General features: G+C 38.1%; 1 protein-coding gene across 1 annotated transcript in view; it reads left to right on the top strand.

The window, feature by feature from the left end:
- The window catches only part of TRIM36 (tripartite motif containing 36), a 52,561-nt gene extending 29,924 nt beyond the window's left edge, over nt 1–22,637 (top strand). The window contains exons 6-10 of the mRNA XM_060146194.1: nt 12,390–12,643; nt 12,876–13,000; nt 16,403–16,693; nt 19,706–20,003; nt 21,458–22,637. Coding sequence (XP_060002177.1) covers nt 12,390–12,643; nt 12,876–13,000; nt 16,403–16,693; nt 19,706–20,003; nt 21,458–21,812 — 1,323 coding nt within the window. The 3' untranslated portion in view covers nt 21,813–22,637. The remainder of the gene's footprint in view (nt 1–12,389; nt 12,644–12,875; nt 13,001–16,402; nt 16,694–19,705; nt 20,004–21,457) is intronic.
- The last annotated feature ends 2,978 nt before the right edge of the window (nt 22,638–25,615 follow it).

Raw genomic sequence — 25,615 nt, 5'->3', positions numbered from 1 at the left:
ATTCTTTTTATTGCAGTGGTAAATGGGAGTGTTTTCTTGATTTCACTTTCAGACTTTTCATCATTAGTGTATAGGAATGCCAGAGATTTCTGTGCATTAATTTTGTATCCTGCTACTTTACCAAATTCATTGATTAGCTCTAGTAGTTTTCTGGTAGCATCTTTAGGATTCTTTATGTATAGTATCACGTCATCTGCAAACAGTGACAGCTTTACTTCTTCTTTTCCGATTTGGATTCCTTTTATTTCCTTTTCTTCTCTGATTGCTGTGGCTAAAACTTCCAAAACTATGTTGAATAAGAGTGGTGGGAGTGAGCAACCTTGTCTTGTTCCTGATCTTAATGGAAATGCTTTCAGTTTTTCACCATTGAGGACGATGTTGGCTGTGGGTTTGTCATATATGGTCTTTATTATGTTGAGGAAAGTTCCCTCTATACCTACTTTCTGCAGGGTTTTTATCATAAATCGGTGTTGAATTTTCTTGAAAGCTTTCTCTGCATCTATAGAGATGATCATATGGTTTTTCTCCATCAATTTGTTAATATGGTGTATCATGTTGATTGATTTGCATATATTGAAGAATTGTTGCATTCCTGGAATAAACCCCACTTGATCATGGTGTATGATCCATTTAATGTGCTGTTGGATTCTGTTTGCTAGTATTTTGTTGAGGATTTTTGCATCTATGTTCATCAGTGATATTGGCCTGTAGTTTTCTTTGTTTGTGACATGTATGTCTGGTTTTGGTATCAGGGTAATGGTGGCCTTGTAGAATGAGTTTGGGAGTGTTCCTCCTTCTGCTATATTTTGGAAGAGTTTGAGAAGGATAGGTGTTAGCTCTTCTCTAAATGTTTGATAGAATTCGCCTGTGAAGCCATCTGGTCCTGGGCTTTTGTTTGTTGGAAGATTTTGAATCACAGTTTCAATTTCAGTGCTTGTGATTGGTCTGTTCATATTTTCTATTTCTTCCTGATTCAGTCTTGGCAGGTTGTGCATTTCAAAGAATTTGTCCATTTATCCAGGTAGTCCATTTTATTGCCATAGAGTTGCTTGTAGTAATCTCTCATGATCTTTTGTGTTTCTGCAGTGTCAGTTGTTATTTCTCCTTTTTCATTTCTAATTCTGTTGATTTGAGTCTTCTCCCTTTTTTGCTTGATGAGTCTGGCTAATGGTTTATCAATTTTGTTTATCTTCTCAAAGAACCAGCTTTTAGTTTTATTGATCTTTGCTATCGTTGCCTTCATTTCTTTCTTTTTTTTTTTTTTTTTTTTTTTGCATTCTGCGGGCCTCTCACTGCTGTGGCCTCTCCCGCTGCAGAGCACAGGCTCCGGACGCGCAGGCTCAGTGGCCATGGCTCACGGGCCCAGCCGCTCCGCAGCATGTGGGATCCTCCCGGACCGGGGCACGAACCCGTGTCCCCTTCATCGGCAGGCAGACTCTCAACCACTGCGCCACCAGGGAAGCCCTTTCATTTATTTCTGATCTGATTTTTATGATTTCTTTCTTTCTGCTAACTTTGGGGGGGTTTTTGTTCTTCTTTCTCTAATTGCTTTAGGTGCAAGTTTAGGTTGTTTATTCGAGGTGTTTCCTGTTTCTTAAGGTAGGATTGTATTGCTATAAATTTCCCTCTTAGAACTGCTTTTGCTGCATCCCATAGATTTTGGGTCGTCGTGTCTCCACTGTCATTTGTTTCTAGGTATTTTTTGATTTCCTCTTTGATTTCTTCACTGATCACTTCGTTATTAAGTAGTGTATTGTTTAGCCTCCATGTGTTTGTATTTTTTACAGATCTTTTCCTGTAATTGTTATCTAGTCTCATAGCATTGTGGTTGGAAAAGATACTTGATACAATTTCAGTTTTCTTAAATTTACCAAGACTTGACTTGTGACCCAAGATATGATCTATCCTGGAGAATGTTCCATGAGCACTTGAGAAAAATGTGTATTCTGTTGTTTTTGGATGGAATGTCCTATAAATATCAAATAAGTCCATCTTGTTTAATGTATCATTTAAAGCTTGTGTTTCCTTATTTATTTTCATTTTGGATGATCTGTCCATTGGTGAAAGTGGGGTGTTAAAGTCCCCTACTATGAATGTGTTACTGTCAATTTCCCCTTTTACTGCTGTTAGTATTTGCCTTATGTATTGAGTTGCTCCTATGTTGGGTGCATTAATATTTACAATTATTATATCTTCTTCTTGGATTGATCCCTCGATCATTTTGTAGTGTCCTTGCTTGTCTCTTGTAACATTCTTTATTTTAAAGTCTATTTTGTCTGATATGAGAATTGCTACTCCAGCTTTCTTTTGGTTTCCATTTGCATGAAATCTTTTTCCATCCTCTTACTTTCAGTCTGTATGTGTCTGTACGTCTGAAGTGGGTCTCTTGTAGACAGCAAATATATGGGTCTTGTTTTTGTATCGATTCAGCCAATCTGTGTCTTTTGGCGGGAGCATTTAGTCCATTTACATTTAAGGTAATTATCGATATGTATGTTCCTATTCCCATTTTCTTAATTGTTTTGGGTTCGTTATTGGAGGTCTTTTCCGTCTCTTGTGTTTCTTGCCTAGAGAAGTTCCTTTAGCAGTTGTTGTAAAGCTGGTTTGGTGGTGCTGAACTCTCTCAGCTTTTGCTTGTCTGTAAAGGTTTTAATTGCTCCATCAAATCTGAATGAGATCCTCGCTGGCTACAGTAATCTTGGTTGCAGGTTTTTCTCCTTCATCACTTTAAATATGTCCTGCCAGTCCCTTCTGGCTTGCAGGGTTTCTGCTGAAAGATCAGCTGTTAACCTTATGGGGATTCCCTCATGTGTTATTTGTTGTTTTTCCCTTGCTGCTTTTAATATGTTTTCTTTGTATTTAATTTTTGACAGTTTGATTAGTACGTGTCTTGGTGTATTTCTCCTTGCATTTATCCTGTATGGGACTCTCTGTGCTTCCTGGACTTGATTAACTATTTCCTTTCCCATATTAGGGAAGTTTTCAACTATAATCTCTTCAAATATTTTCTCAGTCCCTTTCTTTTTCTCTTCTTCTTCTGGAACCCCTATAATTCGAATGTTGGTGTGTTTAATGTTGTCCCAGAGGTCTCTGAGAGTGTCCTCAGTTCTTTTCATTCTTTTTTCTTTATTCTGCTCTGCAGTAGTTACTTCCACTATTTTATCTTGCAGGTCATTTATCCGTTCTTCTGCCTCAGTTATTCTGCTATTGATCCCATCTAGAGTATCTTTCATTTCATTTATTGTGTTGTTCTTCGTTTTTTGTTTCATCTTTAGTTCTTCTAGGTCCTTGTTAAATGTTTCTTGCATTTTGTCTATTCTATTTCCAAGATTTTGGATCATCTTTACTATCATTATTCTGAATTCTTTTTCAGGTAGACTGCCTATTTCCTCTTCTTTTGTTATGTCTGGTGGGTTTTTATCTTGCTCCTTCATCTGCTGTGTGTTTTTCTGTCTTCTCATTTTGTTTATCTTACTGTGTTTTGGGTCCCCTGTTTTTAGGCTGCAGTTTCGTAGTTCCCATTGTTTTTGGTGTCTGTCCCCAGAGGCTAAGGTTGGTTCAGTGGGTTGTGTAGTCTTCCTGGTGAACGGGACTAGTGCCTGTGTTCTGGTGGATGAGGCTGGATCTTGTCTTTCTGGTGGGTAGGTCCACGTCTGGTGGTGTGTTTTGGGGTTTCTGTGGATTTGTTATGATTTTAGGCAGCCTCTCTGCTAATGGGTGGGGTTGTGTTCCTGTCTTGCTAGTTGTTTGGCACAGAATGTCCAGCACTGTAGCTTGCTGGTCGTTGAGTGAAGCTGGGTGCTGGTGTTGAGATGGAGATCTCTGGGAGATTTTCGCCATTTGATATTATGTGGAGCTGGGAGGTCTCTTGTGGACCAGTTTCCTGAAGTTGGCTCTCCCACCTCAGAGGCACAGCACTGACTCCTGGCTGCAGCACCAAGAGCTTTTCATCTGCATGGCTCAGAATAAAAGGGAGAAAAAGTAGAAAGAAAGAATTACTAGAAGGAAAGAAGGAAGGAAGGAAGAAAGGAAAGAAGGAAGGAAGGAAAGAAAGAAAGAAGGGAGGGAGGGAAGGAGGGAGGAAGGAAGGAAGGAAGGAGGGAAGGAAGGAAAAGAAGAGAAAGAAGGTAAAGTAAAATGAAAGTAAGATAAAATATAATAAAGTTATTAAAATAAAAAAATAATTAAGAGAAAATAAAAGAAAAAATAATAATAATAAAAAAAGGACGGATAGAACCCTAGGACAAATGGTGGAAGCAAAGCTATACAGACAAAAATCTCACACAGAAGCATACACATACACACTCACAAAAAGAGGAGAAGGGGAAAAAATCATAAATCTTGCTCTCAAAGTCCACCTCCTTAAGTTGGGATGATTCGTTGTCTATTCATGTATTCCACAGATGCAGCGTACATCAAGTTGATTGTGGAGTTTTAATCTGCTGGTTCTCAGGCTGCTGGGAGAGATTTCCCTTTCTCTTCTTTGTTCTCACAGCTCCCGGGGCTCAGCTTTGGATTTGGCCCCGCCTCTGCATGTAGGTCGCCGGAGGGCAGCTGTTCTTCGCTCAGACAGGACAGGGTTAAAGGAGCCGCTGATTCGGGGGCTCTGGCTCACTCAGGCTGGGGAGAGGAAGGGGCACGGAGTGTGGGGCGAGCCTGCGGTGGCAGAGGCCGGCGTGATGTTGCACCAGCCTTAGGCGTGCCATGCGTTCTACCGGGGGAGGTGTCCCCGGATCCCGGGACCCTGGCAGTGGCGGGCTGCACAGCCTCCCCAGAAGCGGGGTGTGTAGAGTGACCTGTGCTCGCACACAGGCTTCTTCGTGGCGGCAGCAGCAGCCTTAGCGTCTCATGCCTGTCTCTGGCGTCCGTGCTTTTAGCCGCGGCTCGCGCCCGTCTCTGGAGCTCCTTTAAGCAGTGCTCTTAATCCCCTGTCCTCGCACACCAGGAAAAAAAAGAGGGAAGAAAAAGTCTCTTCGGCAGCTCCAGACCTTTTCCCGGACTCGCTCCCGGCTAGCCGTGGCGCACTAACTCCCTGCAGGCTGTGTTCACGCCGCCAACCCCAGTCCTCTCCCGGCGCTCCGACCGAAGCCCGAGCCTCAGCTCCCAGCCCTGCCCGCCCTGGCGGGTGAGCAGATAAGCCTCTTGGGCTGGTGAGTGCCGGTCGGCAGCAGTCCTCTGTGCGGGAATCTCTCCGCTTTGCCCTCCGTACCCCTGTTGCTGTGCTGTCCTCTGCGGCTCAGAAGCTCCCCCCCTCCGCCACCCGCAGTTTCCGCCCGCGAAGGGGCTTCCTAGTGTGTGGAAACCTTTCCTCCTTCACGGCTCCCTCCCACTGTTGCAGGTCCCCTTCCTATCATTTTGTCTCTGTTTATTCTTTTTTCTTTTGCCCTACCCAGGTACGTGGGGGGTTTCTTGCCTTTTGGGAGGTCTGAGGTCTTCTGCCAGCGCTCAGTAGGTGTTCTGTAGGAGTTGTTCCATGTGTAGATGTATTTCTGGTGTATCTGTGGGGAGGAAGGTGATCTCTACATCTTACTCTTCCGCCATCTTCCCGGAAGCCTACTCCTCTAAGAGTTTTATAGTGTCCAGTCTTACATTTAGGTCTCTAGTCCATTTGGAGTTTATTTTTGTGTATGGTGTTAGGGAGTGTTCTAATTTCATTCTTTTACATGTAGCTGTCCAGTTTTCCCAGCACCACTTACTGAAGAGACTGTCTTTTCTCCATTGTATATCCTTGCCTTCTTTGTCATAGATTAGTTGACCATAGGTGCGTGGGTTTATTTCTGGACTTTCTATCCTGTTCCATTGATCTATATTTCTGTTTTTGTGCCAGTACCATACTGTCTTGATTACTGTAGCTTTGTAGTATAGTCTGAAGTCAGGGAGTCTGATTCCTCCAGCTCCGTTTTTTTCCCTCAAGACTGCTTTTGCTATTTGGGGTCTTTTGTGTCTCCATACAAATTTTAAGATTTTTTTTTCTAGCTCTGTAAAAAATGCCATTGGTAATTTGATAGGGAGCGCATTGAATCTGTAGATTGCTTTGGGTAGTATACTCATTTTCACAATATTGATTCTTCCAATCCAAGAAAATAGTATATCTCTCCATCTGTTGGTATCTTTAATTTCTTTCAACAGTGTCTTATAGTTTTCTGCATACAGGTCTTTTGTCTCCCTAGGTAGGTTTATTCCTAGGTATTTTATTCTTTTTGTTGCAATGGTAAATGGGAGTGTTTCCTTAATTTCTCTTTCAGATTTTTCACCATTAGTGAATAGGAATGTAAGAGATTTCTGTGCATTAATTTTGTATCCTGCAATTTTACCAAATTCATTGATTAGCTCTAGTAGTTTTCTGGTGGCATCTTTAGGATTCTCTATGTATAGTATCATATCATCTGCAAACAGTGACAGTTTTACTTCTTTTTTCCAATTTGGTTCCTTTTATTTCTTTTTCTTCTCTGATTGCCATGACTAGGACTTCCAAAACTATGTTGAATAATAGTGGCGAAAAATAAAAAATAGTGGCGAGAGTGGACATCCTTGTCTTGTTCCTGATCTTAGAGGAAATGCTTTCAGTTTTTTACCATTGAGAATGATGTTTGCTGTGGGTTGGTCATATATGGCCTTTATTATGTTGAGGTAGCTTCCATCTGTGCCCACTTTCTGGAGAGTTTTTATCATAAATGGGTGTTGAATTTTGTCAAAAGCTTTTTCTGCATCTATTGAGATGATCATATGGTTTTTCTTCTTCAATTTGTTAATATGGTGTATCACATTGATTGATTTGCATATATTGAAGGATCTTTGCATCCCTGGGATAAATCCCACTTGATCATGGTGTATGATCCTTTTAATGTGTTGTTGGATTCTGTTTGCTAGTATCTTGTTGAGGATTTTTGCATCTGTAGTCATCAGTGATATTGGTCTGTAATTTTCTTCTTTTGTAGTATCTTTGTCTGGTTTTTGTATCAGGGTGATGGTGGCCTCATAAAATGAGTTTGGGAGTGTTCCCTCCTCTGCAGTTTTTTGGAAGAGTTTGAGAAGGATGGGTGTTAGCTCTTCTCTAAATCGTTGATAGAATTCACCTGTGAAGCCATCTGGTCCTGGACTTTTGTTTGTCGGAAGATGTTTTTTAATTAATTAATTTTATTTTATTATTTATTTTTGGATGCGTTGGGTGTTCGTTACTGCATGTGGTCTTTCTCTAGTTGCAGCGAGTGGGGGCTACTCTTTGTTGCGGTGTGCGGGTTTCTCATTGCGGTGGCTTCTCTTTTTGCAGATGATGGGCTCTAGGTGCATGGGCTTCAGTCGCTGTGGTACATGGACTCAGTAGTTGTGGCTCTCGGGCTCTGGAGCATAGGCTCAATAGTTTTGGCGCATGGGCTTAGTTGCTCCGCGGCATGTGGGATCTTCCCAGACCAGGGGTCGAACCTGTGTCCCCTGCATTGGCAGGCGGTTTCTTAACCACTGCACCACCAGGGAAGCCCTGTTGGAAGATATTTAATCACAGTTTTAATTTCATTACTTATGATTGGTCTGTTCATATTTCTTCCTAGTTCAGTCTTAGAAGGTTATACCTCTCTAAGAATTTCTCCGTTTCTTCCAGGTTGTCCATTTTATTGGTGTAGAGTAGCTTGTAGTGGTCTTAGTATGGTTTGTATTTCTGCGGTGTCTGTTGTAACTTCTCCTTTTTCATTTGTAGTTTTATTGATTTGAGTCCTCTCCCTCTTTTTCTTGATGAGTCTGGCTAATGGTTTATCAATTTTGTTTATCTTCTCAAAGAACCAGCTTTTAGTTTTATTGATCTTTGCTGTTGTTTTCTATTTCATTTATTTCTGCTCTGATCTTTATGATTTCTTTCCTTCTGCTAACCCTGGGTTTTGTTTGTTCTTCTTTCTCTAGTTCCTTTAGGTGTAAGGTTAGGTTGTTTGTTTGGGATTTTTCTTGTTTCTTGAGGTAGCCTTGTATAGCTATAAACTTCCCTCTTAGAACTGCTTTTGCTGCATCCCATTGGTTTTGGATTGTAGTCTTTTCATTATCATTTTTCTCTAGGTATTTTTTGACTTCCTCTTTGATTTCTTCAGTGATCTCTTGGTTATTTAGTAACGTATTGTTTAGCCTCTATGTGTTTGTGTTTTTTACGGGTTTTTTTCCCTGTAATTGATTTCTAATCTCATAGCGTTGTGGTTAGAAGAGATGCTTGATATGATTTCAATTTTCTTAAATTTACTGAGGCTTGATTTGTGACCCACAATGTGACCTATCCTGGAGAATGTTCCATGCGCACTTGAGAAGAAAGTGTAATCTGCTGTTTTTGGATGGAATGTCCTATAAATATCAATTAAATCTATTTGGTCTGTTGTGTCATTTTAAGCTTGTGTGTCCTTATTAATTTTCTGTCTGGATGATCTGTCCATTGGTATAAGTGAGGGGTTAAAGTCCCCCACTATTATTGTGTTACTGTCGATTTCTTCTTTTATAGCTGTTAGCAGTTGCCTTATGTATTGAGGTGCTCCTGTGATGGGTGCATATATATTTATAATTGTTATATCTTCTTGGATTGATCCCTTGATCATTATGTAGCGTCCTTCTTTGTCTCTTGTAATAGTCTTTATTTTAAAGTCTGTTTTATCTGATATGAGTATTGTGACTCCACCTTTCTTTTGATTTCTGTTTACATGGAATATCTTTTTCCATCCCCTCACTTTCAGTCTGAATGTGTCGCTAGGTCTGAAGTGGGTCTCTTGTAACAGCATATGTATGGGTCTTGTTTTGTATCCATTCAGCAAGCCTGTGTCTTTTGGTTGGAGCATTTAATCCATTCACGTTTAAGGTAATTATCACTATGTATGTTCCTATTACCATTTTCTTAATTGTTTTGGGTTTGTTTCTTAGGTCCTTTTCTTCTCTTGTGTTTCCCACTTAGAGAAGTTCCTTTAGCATTTGTTGTAGAGCTGGTTTGGTGGTACTGAATTCTCTTAGCTTTTGGTTGTCTGTAAAGCTTTTGATTTCTCCATCAAATCTTAATGAGATCCTTGGTGGGTAGAATGATCTTGGTTGTAGGTTCTTCCCTTTCATCACCTTAAGTATGTCATGCCACTCCCTTCTGGCTTGTAGAGTTTCTGCTGAGAAATCAGCTGTTCACCTTATGGGAGTTCCCTTGTATGTTATTTGTCGTTTTTCCCTTGCTGCTTTCAATAATTTTTCTTTGTCTTTAATTTTTGCCAATTTGATTACTGTGTGTCTCAGCGTGTTTCTCCTTGGGTTTATCTTGTATGGGACTCTCTGCACTTCCTGGAGTTGGGTGGCTATTTCCTTTCCCATGTTAGGGAAGTTTTAGTCTATAATCTCTTCAAATATTTTCTCAGGTCCTTTCTCTCTCTCTTCTCCTTCTGGGACCCCTATAATGTGAACACTGTTTTGTTTAATATTGTCCCAGAGGTCTCTTAGGCTGTCTTCATTTCTTTTCATTCTTTTTTCTTTATTCTTTTCCGCAGCAGTGAATTTCACCATTCTGTCTTCCAGGTCACTTATCTGTTCTTCTGCCTCTGTTATTCTGCTATTGATTCCTTCTAGTGTATTTTTCATTTCAGTTATTGTATTGTTCATCTCTGTTTATTTGTTCTTTAATTCTTCTAGGTTGTTGTTAAAACATTTCATGCATCTTCTCGATCGTTGCCTCCATTCTTTTTCCGAGGTCCTGGATCATCTTCACTATCATTATTCTGAATTCTTTTTCTGGAAGGTTGCCTATCTCCACTTCATTTAGTTGTCTTTCTCTGGTTTTATCTTGTTCCTTCATCTGGTACATAGGCCTCTGCCTTTTCATTTTGTCTATATTTCTGTGAATGTGGCTTCTGTTCCACAGGCTGCAGGATTGTAGTTCTTCTTGCTTCTGCTGTCTGCCCTCTGGTGGATGAGGCTATCTAAGGGGCTTGTGCAAGTTTCCTAATGGGAGGGACTGGTGGTGGGTAGAGCTTGTTGTTGCTTTAGTGGTTAGAGCTCAGTAAATCTTTAATCTGCTTGTCTGCTGATGGGTGGGGCTGGGTTCCCTCCCTGTTGGTTAGTTGGCCTGAGGTGACCCAACACTGGAGCCTACCCAGGCTCCTTGGTGGGGCTAATGGCGGACTCTGGGGGGGCTCATGCCAAGGAGTACTTCCCAGAACTTCTGCTGCCAGTGTCCTTGTCCTCATGGTGAGACATAGCCACCGCCCACCTCTGCAGGAGACCTTCCAACACTAGCAGGTAGGTCTGGTTCAGTCTCCTATGAGGTCACTGCTCTTTCCCACTGGCTCCTGATGTGCACACTACTTTGTGTGTGCCCTCCAAGAGTGGAGTCTCTTTTTCCTCCAGTCCTGTCAAAGTCCTGCAATCAAATCCTGCTAGCCTTCAAAGTCTGATTCTCTAGGAATTCCTCCTCCCCTTGCCAGACCCCCAGGTTGGGAAGCCTGACGTGGGGCTCAGAACCTTCACTCCAGTGGGTGGACTTCTGTGGTATAAGTGTTCTCCAGTTTGTGAGTCACCCACCCAGCAGTTAGGGGATTTAATTTTATTGTGATTGCGCCCCTCCTACTATCTCATTGTGGCTTTTCCTTTGTCTTTTGATGTGGGGTATCTTTTTCGTGAATTCCAGTGTCTTCCTGTCGATGATTGTTCAGCAGTTAGTTGTGATTCTGTTGTTCTTGCAAGAGGGAATGATAGCACATCCTTCTACTCTGCCATCTTGAACCCATCTCCATATTACCAGTATTGCTTTAATATTTTAAATATTATTTTTCTGTTAGTCACAGATTGCATTTTCATGTAATTTAAAAGTAGGATTCTGTTTCTCACATTTGTATCTGATTGACAGACTCTCTCAGTTTACTGTAATCCCCGAACACATAGCACATTATCATCTAGATAGTAGGTTGCTTCAGGGATTGTGTCTGTGGTAATTTTAGATTTGTCTTTATTGGTTTTCTCAGTCAGCCTGCCTTTACTTCTGAGAGAAGGAAACCCAGTGCTTGTTTTTGAGTTTGTCATTCAGTAGGTTGAAAACTGAGGAACTCAGGCATCAAGTATTCATGTAGGCATTGATGCTTTGGGATCCTGGAGAAATTATTTAACCTCTTCTTTTGCCTTTGACCTAAGCTGCATTTGTAGGCTTATCAGTAAGAATCTTCTGCACTAGAGAATTTGTCTCCATTCTTGAATTTTACTCAGTGAAGACTGTGACACTGTCTTTTTACCTATAATTATACTTAGCTGGAAAAAGTCTTCTCTTGATCTATGTGTAATGATATTTCTGAACTTAATGTGATATGTCACTGAAATACTACCAGAATGTCACTACCCTCTGTTCTCTCCTCCTATCCTCCTTTAAAAAAATTGGCTGTTGAGGTTAGGAATCAGAGAAGGAAATCTGGAAAAAATTTCCTTTCATTTTAAATGTTGGCCAGAAGCCATTGGAAAATGAGCAATGCACTTCTACCATATATTGTCAGCTTTTAAGAATGTTCTTGAAGACTCTTCTGTTGGCTGCTGCTATGAGTCTATTATGATAAATGCTTGTAAGTGCTTTGCTGGTCTTATTTTCAAAATCAGGTCGAGCTCTGATTTTGTGGACATTCAAAATGTTTAATAAGCACTACAGAGAGGATCATTTTATGGCAAAGTAGAGGAATAGCTATGTGTGCAGTGAAAATAATGTTTATTGCGAGTATGTGACATTGTGGTGGGCATTTTATGTGAATAATCTTTTTCAATCTTCAGAAAAACCTAAATGGTCTCTCTTACCCCTAGTTTTCAGAAGAGGAAAAACTTAAGCATAAAGAAGTTAATTTGCATAACTTATAATTAAATCAATATTAATTAAATTACAGCTTAATTACAATTATATATAACTAAATATTAATTTGAAGAGAAGAGAGTTACATTTTTATTACTTAGTATAGGATGTAATTTTTTTGAGTTTCATAGCTGTGGCTTAACTTTTTAAAAAATTGGCATATGGTAGAAAGGATAAAATTTCCTGAATTAGAAATGAATGAAAATAAATAAGTGCAAGATTGTATTTTCCTGTGTCTTTGGTTAAATCAGTTCATTTCTGCCTCAAGGTCCTTTGTATACAAATTGAACGTTGCTTTCTTATTTCATTGAATAAATTGTTTATTGCTGGACTTTGGAGATTGAAAGCTTAAGGAAATATAGTATTATAAAATTACAAAGTATGTCTCAGAGTTGCTGATCATTCCTTAGTAAGCATATTTGATGCCAAATTATTGTTCTGAAAACAAGGAGTCAGACAAAATCCTTTTCTTTCCAGTATTTGGGTTCGTTTTGTTGAATTGTGACTCTTTCTTGAAAAGACATTTGGATTTAGCAGATGAGGTAAAGCTTTGCTTGTTTTATAATAGTGTAATGGAGAGCGGGCTAAAGAAGACGCAATTACACATTTTGAAAAGCTCTTTGAAATCCTAGAAGAAAGGAAATCATCTGTTTTGAAGGCAATTGATGCTTCTAAGAAACTAAGATTAGACAAATTTCAGACTCAAATGGAAGAGTATCAGGGGCTGCTAGAGAACAACGGACTCGTGGGATACGCTCAAGAAGTGCTGAAGGAGACAGATCAGTCTTGCTTTGTTCAGACCGCAAAACAGCTCCACCTCAGGTATTTAACTTTGAACTGACAGTCTCTCTAGCAGTGTCATTAAATGCTGCTTTATGTTTCAGCTGTAGCTCTGAGTGGTTCAGAATGCTGTGTTATGTGCAGTATCTCTTGCTTTACTCTTAACTTGAATGTTGAGTGAAGTTTTCTTTTGTTAATCTCATTGAAAATACTTAGTCTGATTTGCCTTTTTAAAGAATCATTTTTGTGTAAAATATTTTATGTCTGTCTGTAGAATACAGAAAGCTACAGAATCTTTGAAGAGCTTTAGACCTGCGGCTCAGACTTCTTTTGAAGACTATGTTGTTAATACATCTAAACAAACAGAACTTCTTGGAGAATTGTCCTTTTTCTCTAGTGGTGAGTTTTAGTAACAGCATACCTTCACTTTTTTAGTTTGAATTCACATTGTGTAGGAGAAACACAAATTCTCTTTAGTTTGACATTATAATGCAGCATCTCAGTTGCCCAGACCATCATATGCTAAAATCATATGCCATTTATGTTTTTATAACCAAGTTTTTATGCACAGAAGCTAGATTCTTTTGGTTTGTATGTTTTTAAACGTTGTGTGAATGGCACCACATTGTATGTATCTTTTTTTGTAATTTGTTTTTTTGAGAAATTAAGTTTAAGATAAATATTTGTTAATACATGAAATTCTGGTTTATAGCTATATGTTAACTTTACAGTATTCCATTATGTTAGTAAGTTTCCCACTGAGAGACAGTCTGTTCCTGTTTTTTTTTCTGTTGTAAGCAACGCTCTGTTGAACATCTTTGTCAGTGTTTCTTTGTGCGTGTGTATGAGTTTCCCTAGGGCAGAAACCTAGAAATGATATCTCCAGGCTAAAAATGACTCTAAGATGTTTAAGTGTTTACATTGTTGTATGAGTTTGCTAGGGCTGCCAAAACTAAATACCACAGACTGGGTGACATAACAGAAATTTAATTTCACAGGATTCTGGCAGTAAAAGGTTTTATTTATTTATTTATCTGTCTATCTATCTATCACACCTTGGGGCTTGCGGGATCTTAGTTCCCCATCTATCTATCTATCTAATCTATCTATCTATCAATCACACCTTGGGGCTTTCGGTGATATTAGTTTCCCGACCAGGGATCAAACCCAGGTCCTTGGCAGTAAAAGCCCACATCTTAACCACTGGACCGCCAGGGAATTCCCTTAGGATTCTGGAGGCTAGAAGTCTGAGATGAAGGTGTCGCCAGGGTTGGTTTCTTCTGAGGTCTCTCTCCTAGGTGTGCACATAGCCGTCTTCTCGTGTCTTCACGTGGTCTTCCCTCTATATATGTCTGAGTCCAAATTTCGTCTTATAAGGACTCCAGTCCTATTAGTCATAGTAGACTAGGGTCCACCTTAACGACCTGATTTTAACTGTGTTACTTCTTTAAAGACCCTGTCTCCAAATAAAGGCACATTCTGAGGTACTAGGGCCTACAACTTCAACATATGAGTTTTAGGGCGGGCAACTCAGCCCCTCACATTTGGTTGTGTTTGTGTTCTGCTGCTCCCCAGCAGGGAGGTCTACCGTTCCTTTTTTCTTCTCACGTTGTTCATCTCCCTCAGATTTCTCTTCTAATAATGGTGAACAATTACAGTCCTTGGAAAAGTACACTTATAGTTTAATTACTGTACAGGTATGGATACATAGATTTGTATTCAGTCAGAGGAAATTTGTCTTGTTTAAAAGTTAAACACGCTGAAGGATTATTACTATGACCACCTTTCTCTTCCAATCAATACCTGTATCTCTGTCAGGTATATACTTTTCTTGTCTATTATGATGATCTTGTTTTTCCAAATATGTGGTGATATTTGAAATGCTGATTCTATTTCATATACTGTACTTTCTTCTTTTTCCAAAATGTATACTTGAATTGTTTTTTATATACATGCTAGTTTACTTAGGAGTACAAGGTCCTCCCTTCCCTGGGGGTCCCCAAACAGTCTTTGGAAAAAGGAAGTTGAGTGTGGGTAATCTCAGGTTATACCAGTGCATAACGAAGGACCAGTAAAACGGGTGGGTCAGAATGGAAAGCTGCTGGTCACCCAGCTTCCTGCTGATGGATGCTCTTCTCATTTTTTCCTGCACGCACGTAGAGCATTCCAGTCATGTTGTTCTTTAACTAGCTTTTCTTTTTTAACTTTAAAATGTAGTTTGGATGACTTTTCAGATCCCATGGCTGCATAACATTCAGTTGCACAAATGCACACATAGACATACTTATGCTGTACATTCCTTGTACATAGCTGGAGGATAAGGAGAAGAGGGAGACTTCTGCTTTTCATTTCATGTATTTCTCTGTGATTTGATATAAATATGTGTTTATTTATGTGTGCGTGTGCATGTGTAACTCCTATAGCTTATTTTTACCATATGACCAAAGCAGTTAAGCTGTTTGGAATTTATTCTATGGAAAAGATTATGAATATGCACAAAGATTTAGCTGTGATATTTTAAACATTGTATTTTTAGTGAAAAATTGGAAACATGTTTCTGAAAACAGTTAAATGTTGCTACAGTGGAATGCCACTGGAAGAAAAACACTGGCAGGAGCTACACAAAATTATTGTAGTGATAATCTTTGAGTTACTTAATTTGTGTGTGTTTTATGTAGTTTCTGATTTTCTTAAAAAAATACGTATCTTGTTTATACCAAGAAAAAGTCATTTAAATTGCTTTGCCGGACTTCCCTGGTGGTCCAGTGGTTAAGACTCCATGCTCCCAATGCAGGGGGCCCGGGTTCGATCCCTGGTCAGGGAACTGAATCCCACATGACACAACTAGGAGTCCACATGCTGCAACTAAAGATCCTGCACGCTGCAACGAAGATCCCGCACGGGGCAACGAAGATCCCGCATGCCCAACTAAGACCCGGTGCAGCCAAATAAATAAATAAATAAATTTTAAAATAAATAAATAAGTTGCTTGGCAACTCTGTGGAAGATAATATGAAAGAAAACTATATAATGTTTTATTGAAGTTTGTTTATTATTATACTGACCAAACTTAGATTTAAAAATATTTATTAAAATAACTTTTAGGAGGACACATAAATTTCAAGTCTAGGGTTGTTATTCAGTAGATGGAAATTGAAGAGTATGTGGTTAAAAATTTTAATTTATGGTGTTTCAGAATTAATATGTAAAGCTAAAATTGAGTTTTACTTATTTTGTCTGTCTTATTTTTCAGTCTTCTTTCCCCTTTCAGTTATAAACATAAATATACCTTTTAAAATCTCAATTTACTTTCCTTTTTAAATTTTATTATGATAAAACTTACCGTGAGATCTAGCCTCTATATCTGGTATACAATACAGTATTGTTGTCTACAGACACAAGTTGTACAGCACATCTCTAGAGCTTATTCATCTTGCTTAACTGAAACTTTATGCCTATTGATTAATAAGCGCCCATTTCTCCCTGCTCCTCAGCCCCTGATAACCACCATTCCGGTCTTTGATTTTATGAATTTGGCTACTTTAGATACCTCACGAAAGTGGAATCACGCAGTCAGCATTTGTTTTTCTGTCTCACTTATTTCACTTAGCATGTCCTCAAAGTCCAACATCCTGTTGTATTTGCAGGATTTATTCTTTTTCTTATACACAGTATTATAAATGTAGAAAGTTCTTGAACAGCAGAGAAATCCTTTATTGTCAATAAATCATTTTTACTGAGGAAAAATAAAGGTTCTGAAATAATATTTTAACATTGTTTTCTATTTCATAATTCTTTCAGGCATAGATGTGCCAGAGATCAATGAGGAACAGAGCAAAGTTTATAACAATGCTTTGATAAATTGGCACCATCCAGAAAAGGATAAAGCTGATAGCTATGTCCTCGAATACCGGAAGATTAATAGAGATGAAGAAATGTTGTCTTGGAATGAGATAGAAGTGTGTGGCACAAGTAAAGTCATTTCCGATCTTGAAAGTAATTGTAACTATGCTTTCAGAGTAAGAGCCTACAAGGGTTCAATCTGCAGTCCTTGCAGCAGGGAATTGATTCTTCATACTCCTCCAGCTCCAGGTATTGTGAATAGTGGGAATAAGAAAAGCATAGAGTTGGAAAAGACTGTGATAAAAAATAAACCAGTTAATGTGTCCATGCAGACCTACATTAAAACCACCTCTCATCTGTAAAATACTCTAGAAAAGTAGATTCCATACCCAGCTAGGATTTGGAAATAGACTGAATACTTGAATTTCACCATCTAGGCTGAGAACAGGATTAGATTTCTGACTGACATCAGATACAGAAAAAACATGACATTTGAGTGAGCAGGGCTATTAATTTGGGATTAAAATAGCATAAATGCTACCTTACAAGTATTAAATAGTATAATTCTGTATTTTTGATCAGTTTATAGAAATCTCTATTAACATAGGATCTAGGCAGATATTTTAAAAATTTATTGGTACAACAATGTGAAGAATAATTTTAATTTACCTAATTCTGACTTGTCTGGCTTTTCTAACTCAGTGATTATGAGCACATGGGGATGGAAGGCAGGTATTAGAACCACATGGATAGCTTTTTCCTACACTAAAAGCTCCTCCTGCCTAGCAATCTTCCCTCCCCTTTCCAAGTTAATAACCACTGATACTACTTAAACAACACCTGTAAATTTTTATAGAATGAGAATGACTTACAGGTTAAGTTGATGTTCACTACACTGTCTCCATGGATAAGGGACATTTAGAACCAAAGTTGTGCTCATCCTGGTGAGCAGGAAATCATTCTGCGCAGTTGGTCACGGCCTCAGAGATTCCTTTATTTGGCTTTTAGACCTCATTGCTCCTGCCCATTGTTAGTGGCTTATGTACCTATATTTTGTGCACTCTGCCCATCCTTCCCTTTTTGTCCAGAGTGTACTATTCACTCTGTTTTTCATGTACATTGTGGCTAATTAAAAAGAAATACAAATAAATAGGGTTGCCTCAAATTATTTTTCTTGAATTTTAATAAAATCCAAAAGAGAGTTTTAGGATCCATTTGCAAGTATTAAGTAAATATTTTACTGTTTATGCAGTTTCCGCTTTCTTTTCTAGTCTCTGACTGAAATTGGAAGAAAAAGGAAACCTGAAAGTAGCTACTGTTTTCAGTGACAAAGTGAAGGGGGATGGAGGAAAGGAAACATTAAAAACTGTGTTTCTTTTCTCCAAGAGAAACCACATGAATAGGGTGACCATTTGAATTTATTTTGCAAACTGGGAGACTTTTGAGATTGAGAGACAGTGTGAATTGCCATGCCAGGGCAATAGGCATTACCAGGAAGACTGGTCAAATCACATATGGAGAATAGTTTTAGCTTGTTAGCAGACAGTTCTTTACAATTGTGGTATTGTATAGTTAAAATTTGCCATTTTAACCATTTTTACAGATCAGTGGCATTAAGTACATTCAACAGTGTTGTGCAACCATCACCACTCACAATCTCTGGAACTTTTTCATTTTTCCAAACTGACACTCTGTGCCCATTAAACAGTAACTCCCCATCCACCCTTCCCCCAGAGCTTGGCAACCTTTATTCTACCTCTGCCTCTATGAATTTGCCTATTCTAAGTACCTCATGTGAATGGATTCACATAATCCTTTTGTGACTGGCTTATTTCAAGGTTCATGCATGTTGTAGCATGTATCAGAATTTCCTTGCTTTTTTAGGCTGAATAGTATTCCATTGTATGTATATACCACATTTTCTTTATTCATCTATTGATGGGCGTTTGGAATGTTTCCACTTTTGGGGCTAGCAGCCACCAAATGTTAGGCTTAATGGGTTTAAGTTGATAGAAGAGTAGTGTTATTGAAACAGGAGGGAAGGGGCAGGGCACAACCTTTAAAAGAAAGATGTAGCCATAGTACATGAAGAAAACTAGTGAGAACCAACTAGGTCCAAGATGGCGGAAGATTCGACTTCCAGTAGACCTTGAGCCTCATACGCTCATTGTAATACATTAGCATGTTAATGACACATCTGCTAGCACCGTGACAGTTTTGAGGCCAACCATAAAAGGTCAAGAAGTGGGTGGTAACACACCACTGTAAAGCAATTATACTCCAATAAACATGTTAAAAAAAAAAAAAGTGAGTGGTAGCCCAATTCCTGGCTATCCCCGCCCCTTCCCCAAAATAATTGGAATAATCCTCCTACTCATTAGCTTATGAAATTATCCAGCCCATAAAAACTAACCACGCCGTATTTCGAGGCCTATTGCTTCTTGTCTTCCAAGATGGCCCATGCTTTGTCTGTGGAATGTGTTTCTCCCAAGGCTTCTTCCCCTCCAAGATGGACCACACTCTGTGGAGTGTGTTTCTCCCAAGGCTTCTTGCCTTCCAAGATAGACCACACTCTGTCTGTGGAGTGTGTTTTTCTCTAAATAAATCCACTTCTTGAATTTGGAATTCTCCAGATTCTTTCGCGACGAAGAAAGAACGTTAAATTCACCGGCAACATTACCTCCATTCTGTAGTTGAGGAAATCAAAGTTTAGGTTAAACTCTAGTCAAATGCTTGAGCCAGGCATCAAACCCGGTCTCTCTGAACCCAAAGCCTGTGCTTTTTTTTTTAACACTGTACACTGTTTCTCATGTCTGCCATCTTGATTGATAAGGAAAAGACCTTATTAAAATTGCTAATAGTTTCCATATTTATAAAATTTGGAATAAAATTTTAATAAAATACAAAGATATTTTTGAAAATGTACAGCCACTTATTTTAGGGATAAAAGGACAGATTCAAGAGTGTAAAATACTTAGGATAGATTTGCTATATCTGTTCCAATGAACTGCATTCATAAATTTCTCATGCATTTAAAATGTTTCTTCTGCTTTGAAATTTCTGAAGATTTTCAGTACAGAGAATTTACTGGAAATTATTTCTAAGTTGGGGTTTTGTTTTGTCATAGTTTGTGTAGGGTAGAATGAGATATTCCTCTTCCTATATCTTTTTAGTAATTTCTATTTGAAAAACCTGTTAAATTTAACCATAGATTGTAGAAATGCTAACAATTTGCAGACTAATTTTCTGCTCTGTTTACAGTTTTCAGTTTCCTTTTTGATGAAAAATGCGGCTACAATAATGAACACCTCTTGCTGAACTTGAAGAGAGACCATGTAGAGAGCAGAGCTGGATTTAATCTTCTGCTTGCTGCAGAGCGGATCCAAGTGGGTTACTACACAAGCTTAGACTACATCATTGGAGATGTTGGAATTACAAAAGGGAAGCACTTTTGGGCCTTCCGTGTAGAACCATATTCATACCTGGTAAAAGTGGGAGTTGCTTCCAGTGATAAACTACAAGAATGGCTCCGGACTCCCCGGGATACAGTTAGTCCAAGGTAGATTCTTCTACTGATAATTCCTTAGTTCTTTAGGAAGTAAACATCCTGGTTTAGCAAGGTGAGACTGAAAACAGACTTGGATTTACTTGTTGCATTTAGAGTATTTAGTATTTAGAGTATACATTTCTTAGACTCAGGTGTTTTGGCTGTGCTTATGTAGCTAGCTGGCTAAGAAAAGGAGTCAGGTTGTGTTGTATTCACGCAGTGAATAATGAGATTCAGCAGTTAATTTCTCATGCTGTGAGGAAGTAAGTCTGTTTTGGGTACACCTCTTGATTATGGTATAGCTTCGCAATTTAGAATTTTCAAAGTCTTTCAATCAAGTACCTTAATGATGTGATAAAATTGCATAAATAGTGAAATGCCTCTAAATGCCATATTTCACAATTGATATTAAGTTGTTCTTTTGTTAAAGGATACAATTCTTTAAACTGTCCCGTAAGTACTTACAAAATTGGGTCATGGTAAACGTGTTTCCATGGCAGAGAATTCGAGTTTCTTGAGTTTGACTACTTAATGGAGACTGTACAGTTTATTTTTGTTAGATGGTATAGTGTGCACTAGTCCAGTCAAGTAATTTTTGACCATTTATGTCTACAGAAATCCCAGATTAACAATCTGAGTAATAGGAAAAACTTTTTGTACCAAGATGAGAAATTGAAATAACAGCGAAAATTGAAATAGGGAAATAGTCCCTTAAACATAGTGGCATGTCTACTTGGTAGATTATTATTAATAATGCTAAAAAAGTTTACAACATGAGAAATATTAGAAGTGAAAAGACCCGATTAAAGTTGTTGATGTAGTATTATCACAAATATATAAGAAGCAATCTATGCATAGGGAAAAAATGGAAGGAACTTTGTATCAAAATTTTCTTCAAGGTGTTACTGTTTTATAATCAAGGGGGGAAGAAAAACCTTCATAATACTTGCTTCCATCATAGATCCATGTAGAGCTCCCAACCAGTAGATATAGTTCTTAGCAGGAGAATGAAACATGGTTTTTTCTCCTGCATTATTTTGCAGTACCCATTTATTTTACTTAGTCTGATAATTCCTTGGATTAGGGGGCCTGTCTTGGTTTTTAATTGTTTTATATATGATTTTTGTGCTAGGAATATTTAAGCTTTGTCAAGTCCCTTCAATTCCCTTCCCCCTGTTTTATTTTTGTTAGGCCAAACTTATTATTTTTAGGTTCTCAGATAATATAGGTAAAAATGGATGCTACTTAATGACAGAATTTGGGGCTGAGTTTGTGGTGTAATTCTAAGTGGCAATGTGTAGTCCTTATGTTTTTAATTGATTATGGTTTACCATAAAGGTTTTGATGTACAATTGATTTTAATTTTAACTCAATATATATTATCTTGTGAAAATGTCTTGAAGCTACTTGAAAGCCTATGCTGATACAGATAAGATTCTGCTTTGTCTGTCTGTGTTGTATTTTAGATACGAGCAAGACAGTGGGCATGACAGCGGAAGTGAGGATACCTGTTTTGATTCTTCACAACCCTTTACGTTAGTTACTATAGGCATGAAGAAATTTTTTATTCCCAAGTCACCTACTTCTTCTAATGAACCTGAAAATCGAGTTCTCCCCATGCCAACAAGTATAGGGGTTTTCCTCGACTATGATAAAGGCAAAGTGGGTTTCTATGATATGGATCACATGAAATGCCTTTATGAGCGCCAAGTGGACTGTTCGCATACTATGTACCCAGCATTTGCATTAATGGGCAGTGGAGGAATTCAGCTTGAAGAACCCATCACAGCAAAATATCTAGAATACCAAGAGACCATGTAGTTTAAGCATCTGATGTGACTTAGGATAAAAAATGTGAGCAAAATAATGCCTTGGTGTTAACCTTTGTAACTCATTACATATCATCTAAGTATCCTGTCGCCACACTTGTTTTTTGTGTATGTTTCTTCTTAAAACCGAAAGCCTAAACAGCCTTCCTGCCTTTCACAAACTCCGGGAAAAAGGTACTTTTTCATAGTTAACACTGAAATGGTTAACTGGATTATCTTTTTATGCACGGAAAATCTAATTTATTTATGTCAGCTTGTGTTGCTGATACTTACATTCCTGTTTCGGGGTTGGGGGAAGGGATACAAAAGTATTTATTGTGCTTCTTTTGTGTTTGGTTTTTCATTTTTATATCATGTTTATGTCTTAAGAGAAGATATTTTTTAAATGCCTTCTGGATAGAAATTAGTACTAAGCCTTGTGTTGTGCATTCATTTTTAATGGGAAAACAAAGGTATAGATAGGTTAAAAAAGGCCATAGAAACGGTAGTATATTTAAATGAAAAATTATGTATTTAATATTCAGAATATATTGCCTGGAAAATGAATACTACTGTTTTTTTTTTTGAAGACCACAAACTGTATTCTTAAGGACATTTTTTAAGAGTTCTCTTAGCTGTAATGCCCATACTTGCATGTGTAGGAAACATGGTTTCTTGCAGGAAACACAAAATTCTTGGCTAATATACGAAGCTTTTCACTTCATATGATTTTTTGGGAAATTTTTTTCTTCAATTTTTTTTTAGTTCCTCTATGAAAATATTTGAGCTTGTATCAAATAATTATTTTTCATAAATATTAGTGAAGATACACTGATAATTGTCATATACTTTTGCTTTCTTTTTGTGTCTTGTAATTTTCATTCTTTGGCACAAATATTATATATCAGATTGTTCTGGTTTATGTTCGCATGTTTGAAAAGTTCTTGATACATTTTTAGTGTCATTAAACATATTATAAAATGTGAAGTAACTATCTGGTCAGTTGTATGGCATTTTCTATGACTCATTGGTAGTAAGCATTTGTCATATAAGCAAGTAAAAATACAAATTTAATTGTTTAGGAATAATAATTAAAATCATAACGACTGTGTGTACCCTTTGTTAAAGTTAAAAGTTCTTTGAATTTGAAGAATCTCATTTTATCTAAATTTTATCTTCATTTTTGGAAGATTCTTTCTTGGGTGGTTTTATTTAAACTGGTTAGTTTTTTTTTTAAGTTAGAGTATTCAGAAACTAGATTGTTAGGCATTTAGCATTAATCATCTTGGAATTCTTTTGACATATTTTAATTGACTAAACAAAACTCTTAGATCTGTTTTTTTTTTTTTCTTTCTGGTTATATATATATATAAATGGAAATCTGCTATTCAGGTTGGTAGCACTAAGTTAGCTTTCTTTTCCCTGACTGAGGTAGGAAATATCATGGAGAATTTCAGTGTTTAGTAAGCTTTGTTCCTTTCCCACCTATGAATAGCACTTTATGACATAGGGTGAACTAAACAAATATGCAGTGTTAACGTAGATCATTGTGCAATAAAGCTGCTAAAGTCACATGTGTGGTAAACTTTGATAGTGTCAAGCCTGTGAAGCACATATTATGTAGACATTTTAAATATAAAGCTTTAACAGGAATAGGAAAGCCACTTAAAACATGGTATAGTTGCATATAAATTGTTCTCTTGGACTTCTTTCATTTTTAATAAAAGCTTAAAGTAGGTTAAGTATAATTATAGAAATCTACATTCCAGGAATTCTCTGTGTTTATATGGAAAATAAGAACAGTTTATGAAAGGATGTTTGACTGAATATATTAACTTAGAGCTAAAGTTCTATATAAAATTATTTTGGGCATTTACTAGCTTTAATTCTTGTGGAGATGATCATTAGAAAAGCATAACATGAAACTAATTTACAGTTGACCCTTGCATAATGCAGGGGTTAGGGGTGTCCACCCTGCATGCGGTTGAAAGTCCGAGTATAACTTTATGGTTGGCCCTCTGCATCCTCGGTTCTACGTCTGAGGATCCAACCAACCGGGGGTTGTGTAGTACTGTAGAACATGTTTACTGAAAATAAATCCATGTATAAGTGGACCTATGCAGTTTAAACCTGTGTTGTAGAAGGATCAACTGTCTAAACTGATCTGTTTGTCTAATATTTCTTTTCTGATCCATAATAGGTCAGATTTTGGTTTAGGTGAGTGGCCCTTTAGTTCACATTCATACTCTTGGGTTATGGGGCTCTGGCAGTTAAGTTTGAATTGCAGTGAATTGTTACAAATGCTTGATGGGTCTTAATTTTAAAATAAATAAGAGTTGACTCATGCATATCCCTATGATACTGTATAATAACTTAATTCTCATATTCACAATTGCTTTCTTGAAAGTAGTAGGAATTAGAGCTACCTTTGGGGGATTGAACACCATCTGAGCCTGTTAAATCTTTGGACTAGTCCCTGTTATCTGATAGACCCTGACAGTGTATCCCATGTGGGAATATAATCAATTATTGGATTGCTACAGAAAACAATCGAGAACTAGTGTTACAGGCGGGAATATTCTTAAGAAATTATGTTCTACCAAACATTTGCATTCATTTTAAATGAGTTTTACCTGCTTATGGGAATAACATCCCATAAGAGTTGGAGATTGTCTTGGGACTCTTTTGCTTTAAAAATTAAACTTGAAGGATTTTTTTTTTTAAGTTTGATTTGAAACCACGTCATTTCACACGAAATCTTTAACTCCTGCTGTTATTAGACTCCATACTGTACACTGGGTAAAAGGTGAACAAGACAGCCTAGTTAGGCTCCTACTTTTAGGAGCTTAATTTCTAGGAAAGAGAGATGATAAAAATGGAAGGGACTAAGAGAGTGCTTGAGGTGGGAGCTAATACTAGATTTGGTGGTCAGGGAAGCCCCTCTGAGGAGGGTGATAGGAGTTTGACACCTGATCTCTAAGGAGCCAGTATACAAAAGGGCTGAGTGAAGAACACGTTAGGTATAGTGAACATGAAGTGCAAAAAGGCTTTGAGATAATGAATTGGTCAGAGTTCTGGCTGGTAATAGAATTACCCTAGCTGGTTCAATTGAAAAGAAGTTAAGAGTTGCTTAGAGATATGGGCAGCCTGAAAGGAAGAAACAAGCAGTGGTGAGAGGCTGGATAGACTAGCCACAGCCTAAAGCCATTACCGCCTCTAGAGCAAGGGGGTCAAGGGGAAATAGTGTTACTAGATCTCAGGGAGAGTGAGAACAGGAAGGAAGGGTTGCCATGGGATGCAGCGGTTGCCAAAGATGTGGTGCCCAAGACAGGGAGGGAGTCAGAAAGAAAGACCCTCCACCTGATCTGCTGGGGCTGCCTGTTGACCAAACCCAACTGGCAGCCAGCCAGCAAGTGCTCTCTAGAGATGCACATAGCAGGGATCATCTTCCTGGGGGCAGAGATGGGAAGGCAGGGATCTGGTGGTGGTTGTGCGGGTGGCGTAAGGGAGAATAACTGGCACAACTGGGGAGGAGTTTGGTGTATTTGAGGGAAAAGAAGGGAGGCTATGGGCCATTGTGCTGTCTGGCTGCTTAAATGAGGGTATTTATAATGTTCTGAAATGCTAAAACACATAAAAATGAAAGGAATCATTTTGATTCCTAAAGGGGTTAGAAAGCTAATGCACTTTTTCCTTTTAGCTTTTTTTTTTTTTTTTTTTTTTTTTAGTATTTCTCTTCCCCATTGGGCATTCTATGCTGAGATCATTCATCTTTGAGACTAATGGAGTTGCTTCTTTTCTGAGTTTGCCATCTCT

Source organism: Lagenorhynchus albirostris, chromosome 3 (assembly GCF_949774975.1).
Source record: "Lagenorhynchus albirostris chromosome 3, mLagAlb1.1, whole genome shotgun sequence".
Classification (NCBI taxonomy): Eukaryota; Metazoa; Chordata; class Mammalia; order Artiodactyla; family Delphinidae; genus Lagenorhynchus; species Lagenorhynchus albirostris.
Note: the sequence above shows the minus strand (reverse complement) of the source record. Positions and strands in the feature narration are given on the sequence as shown.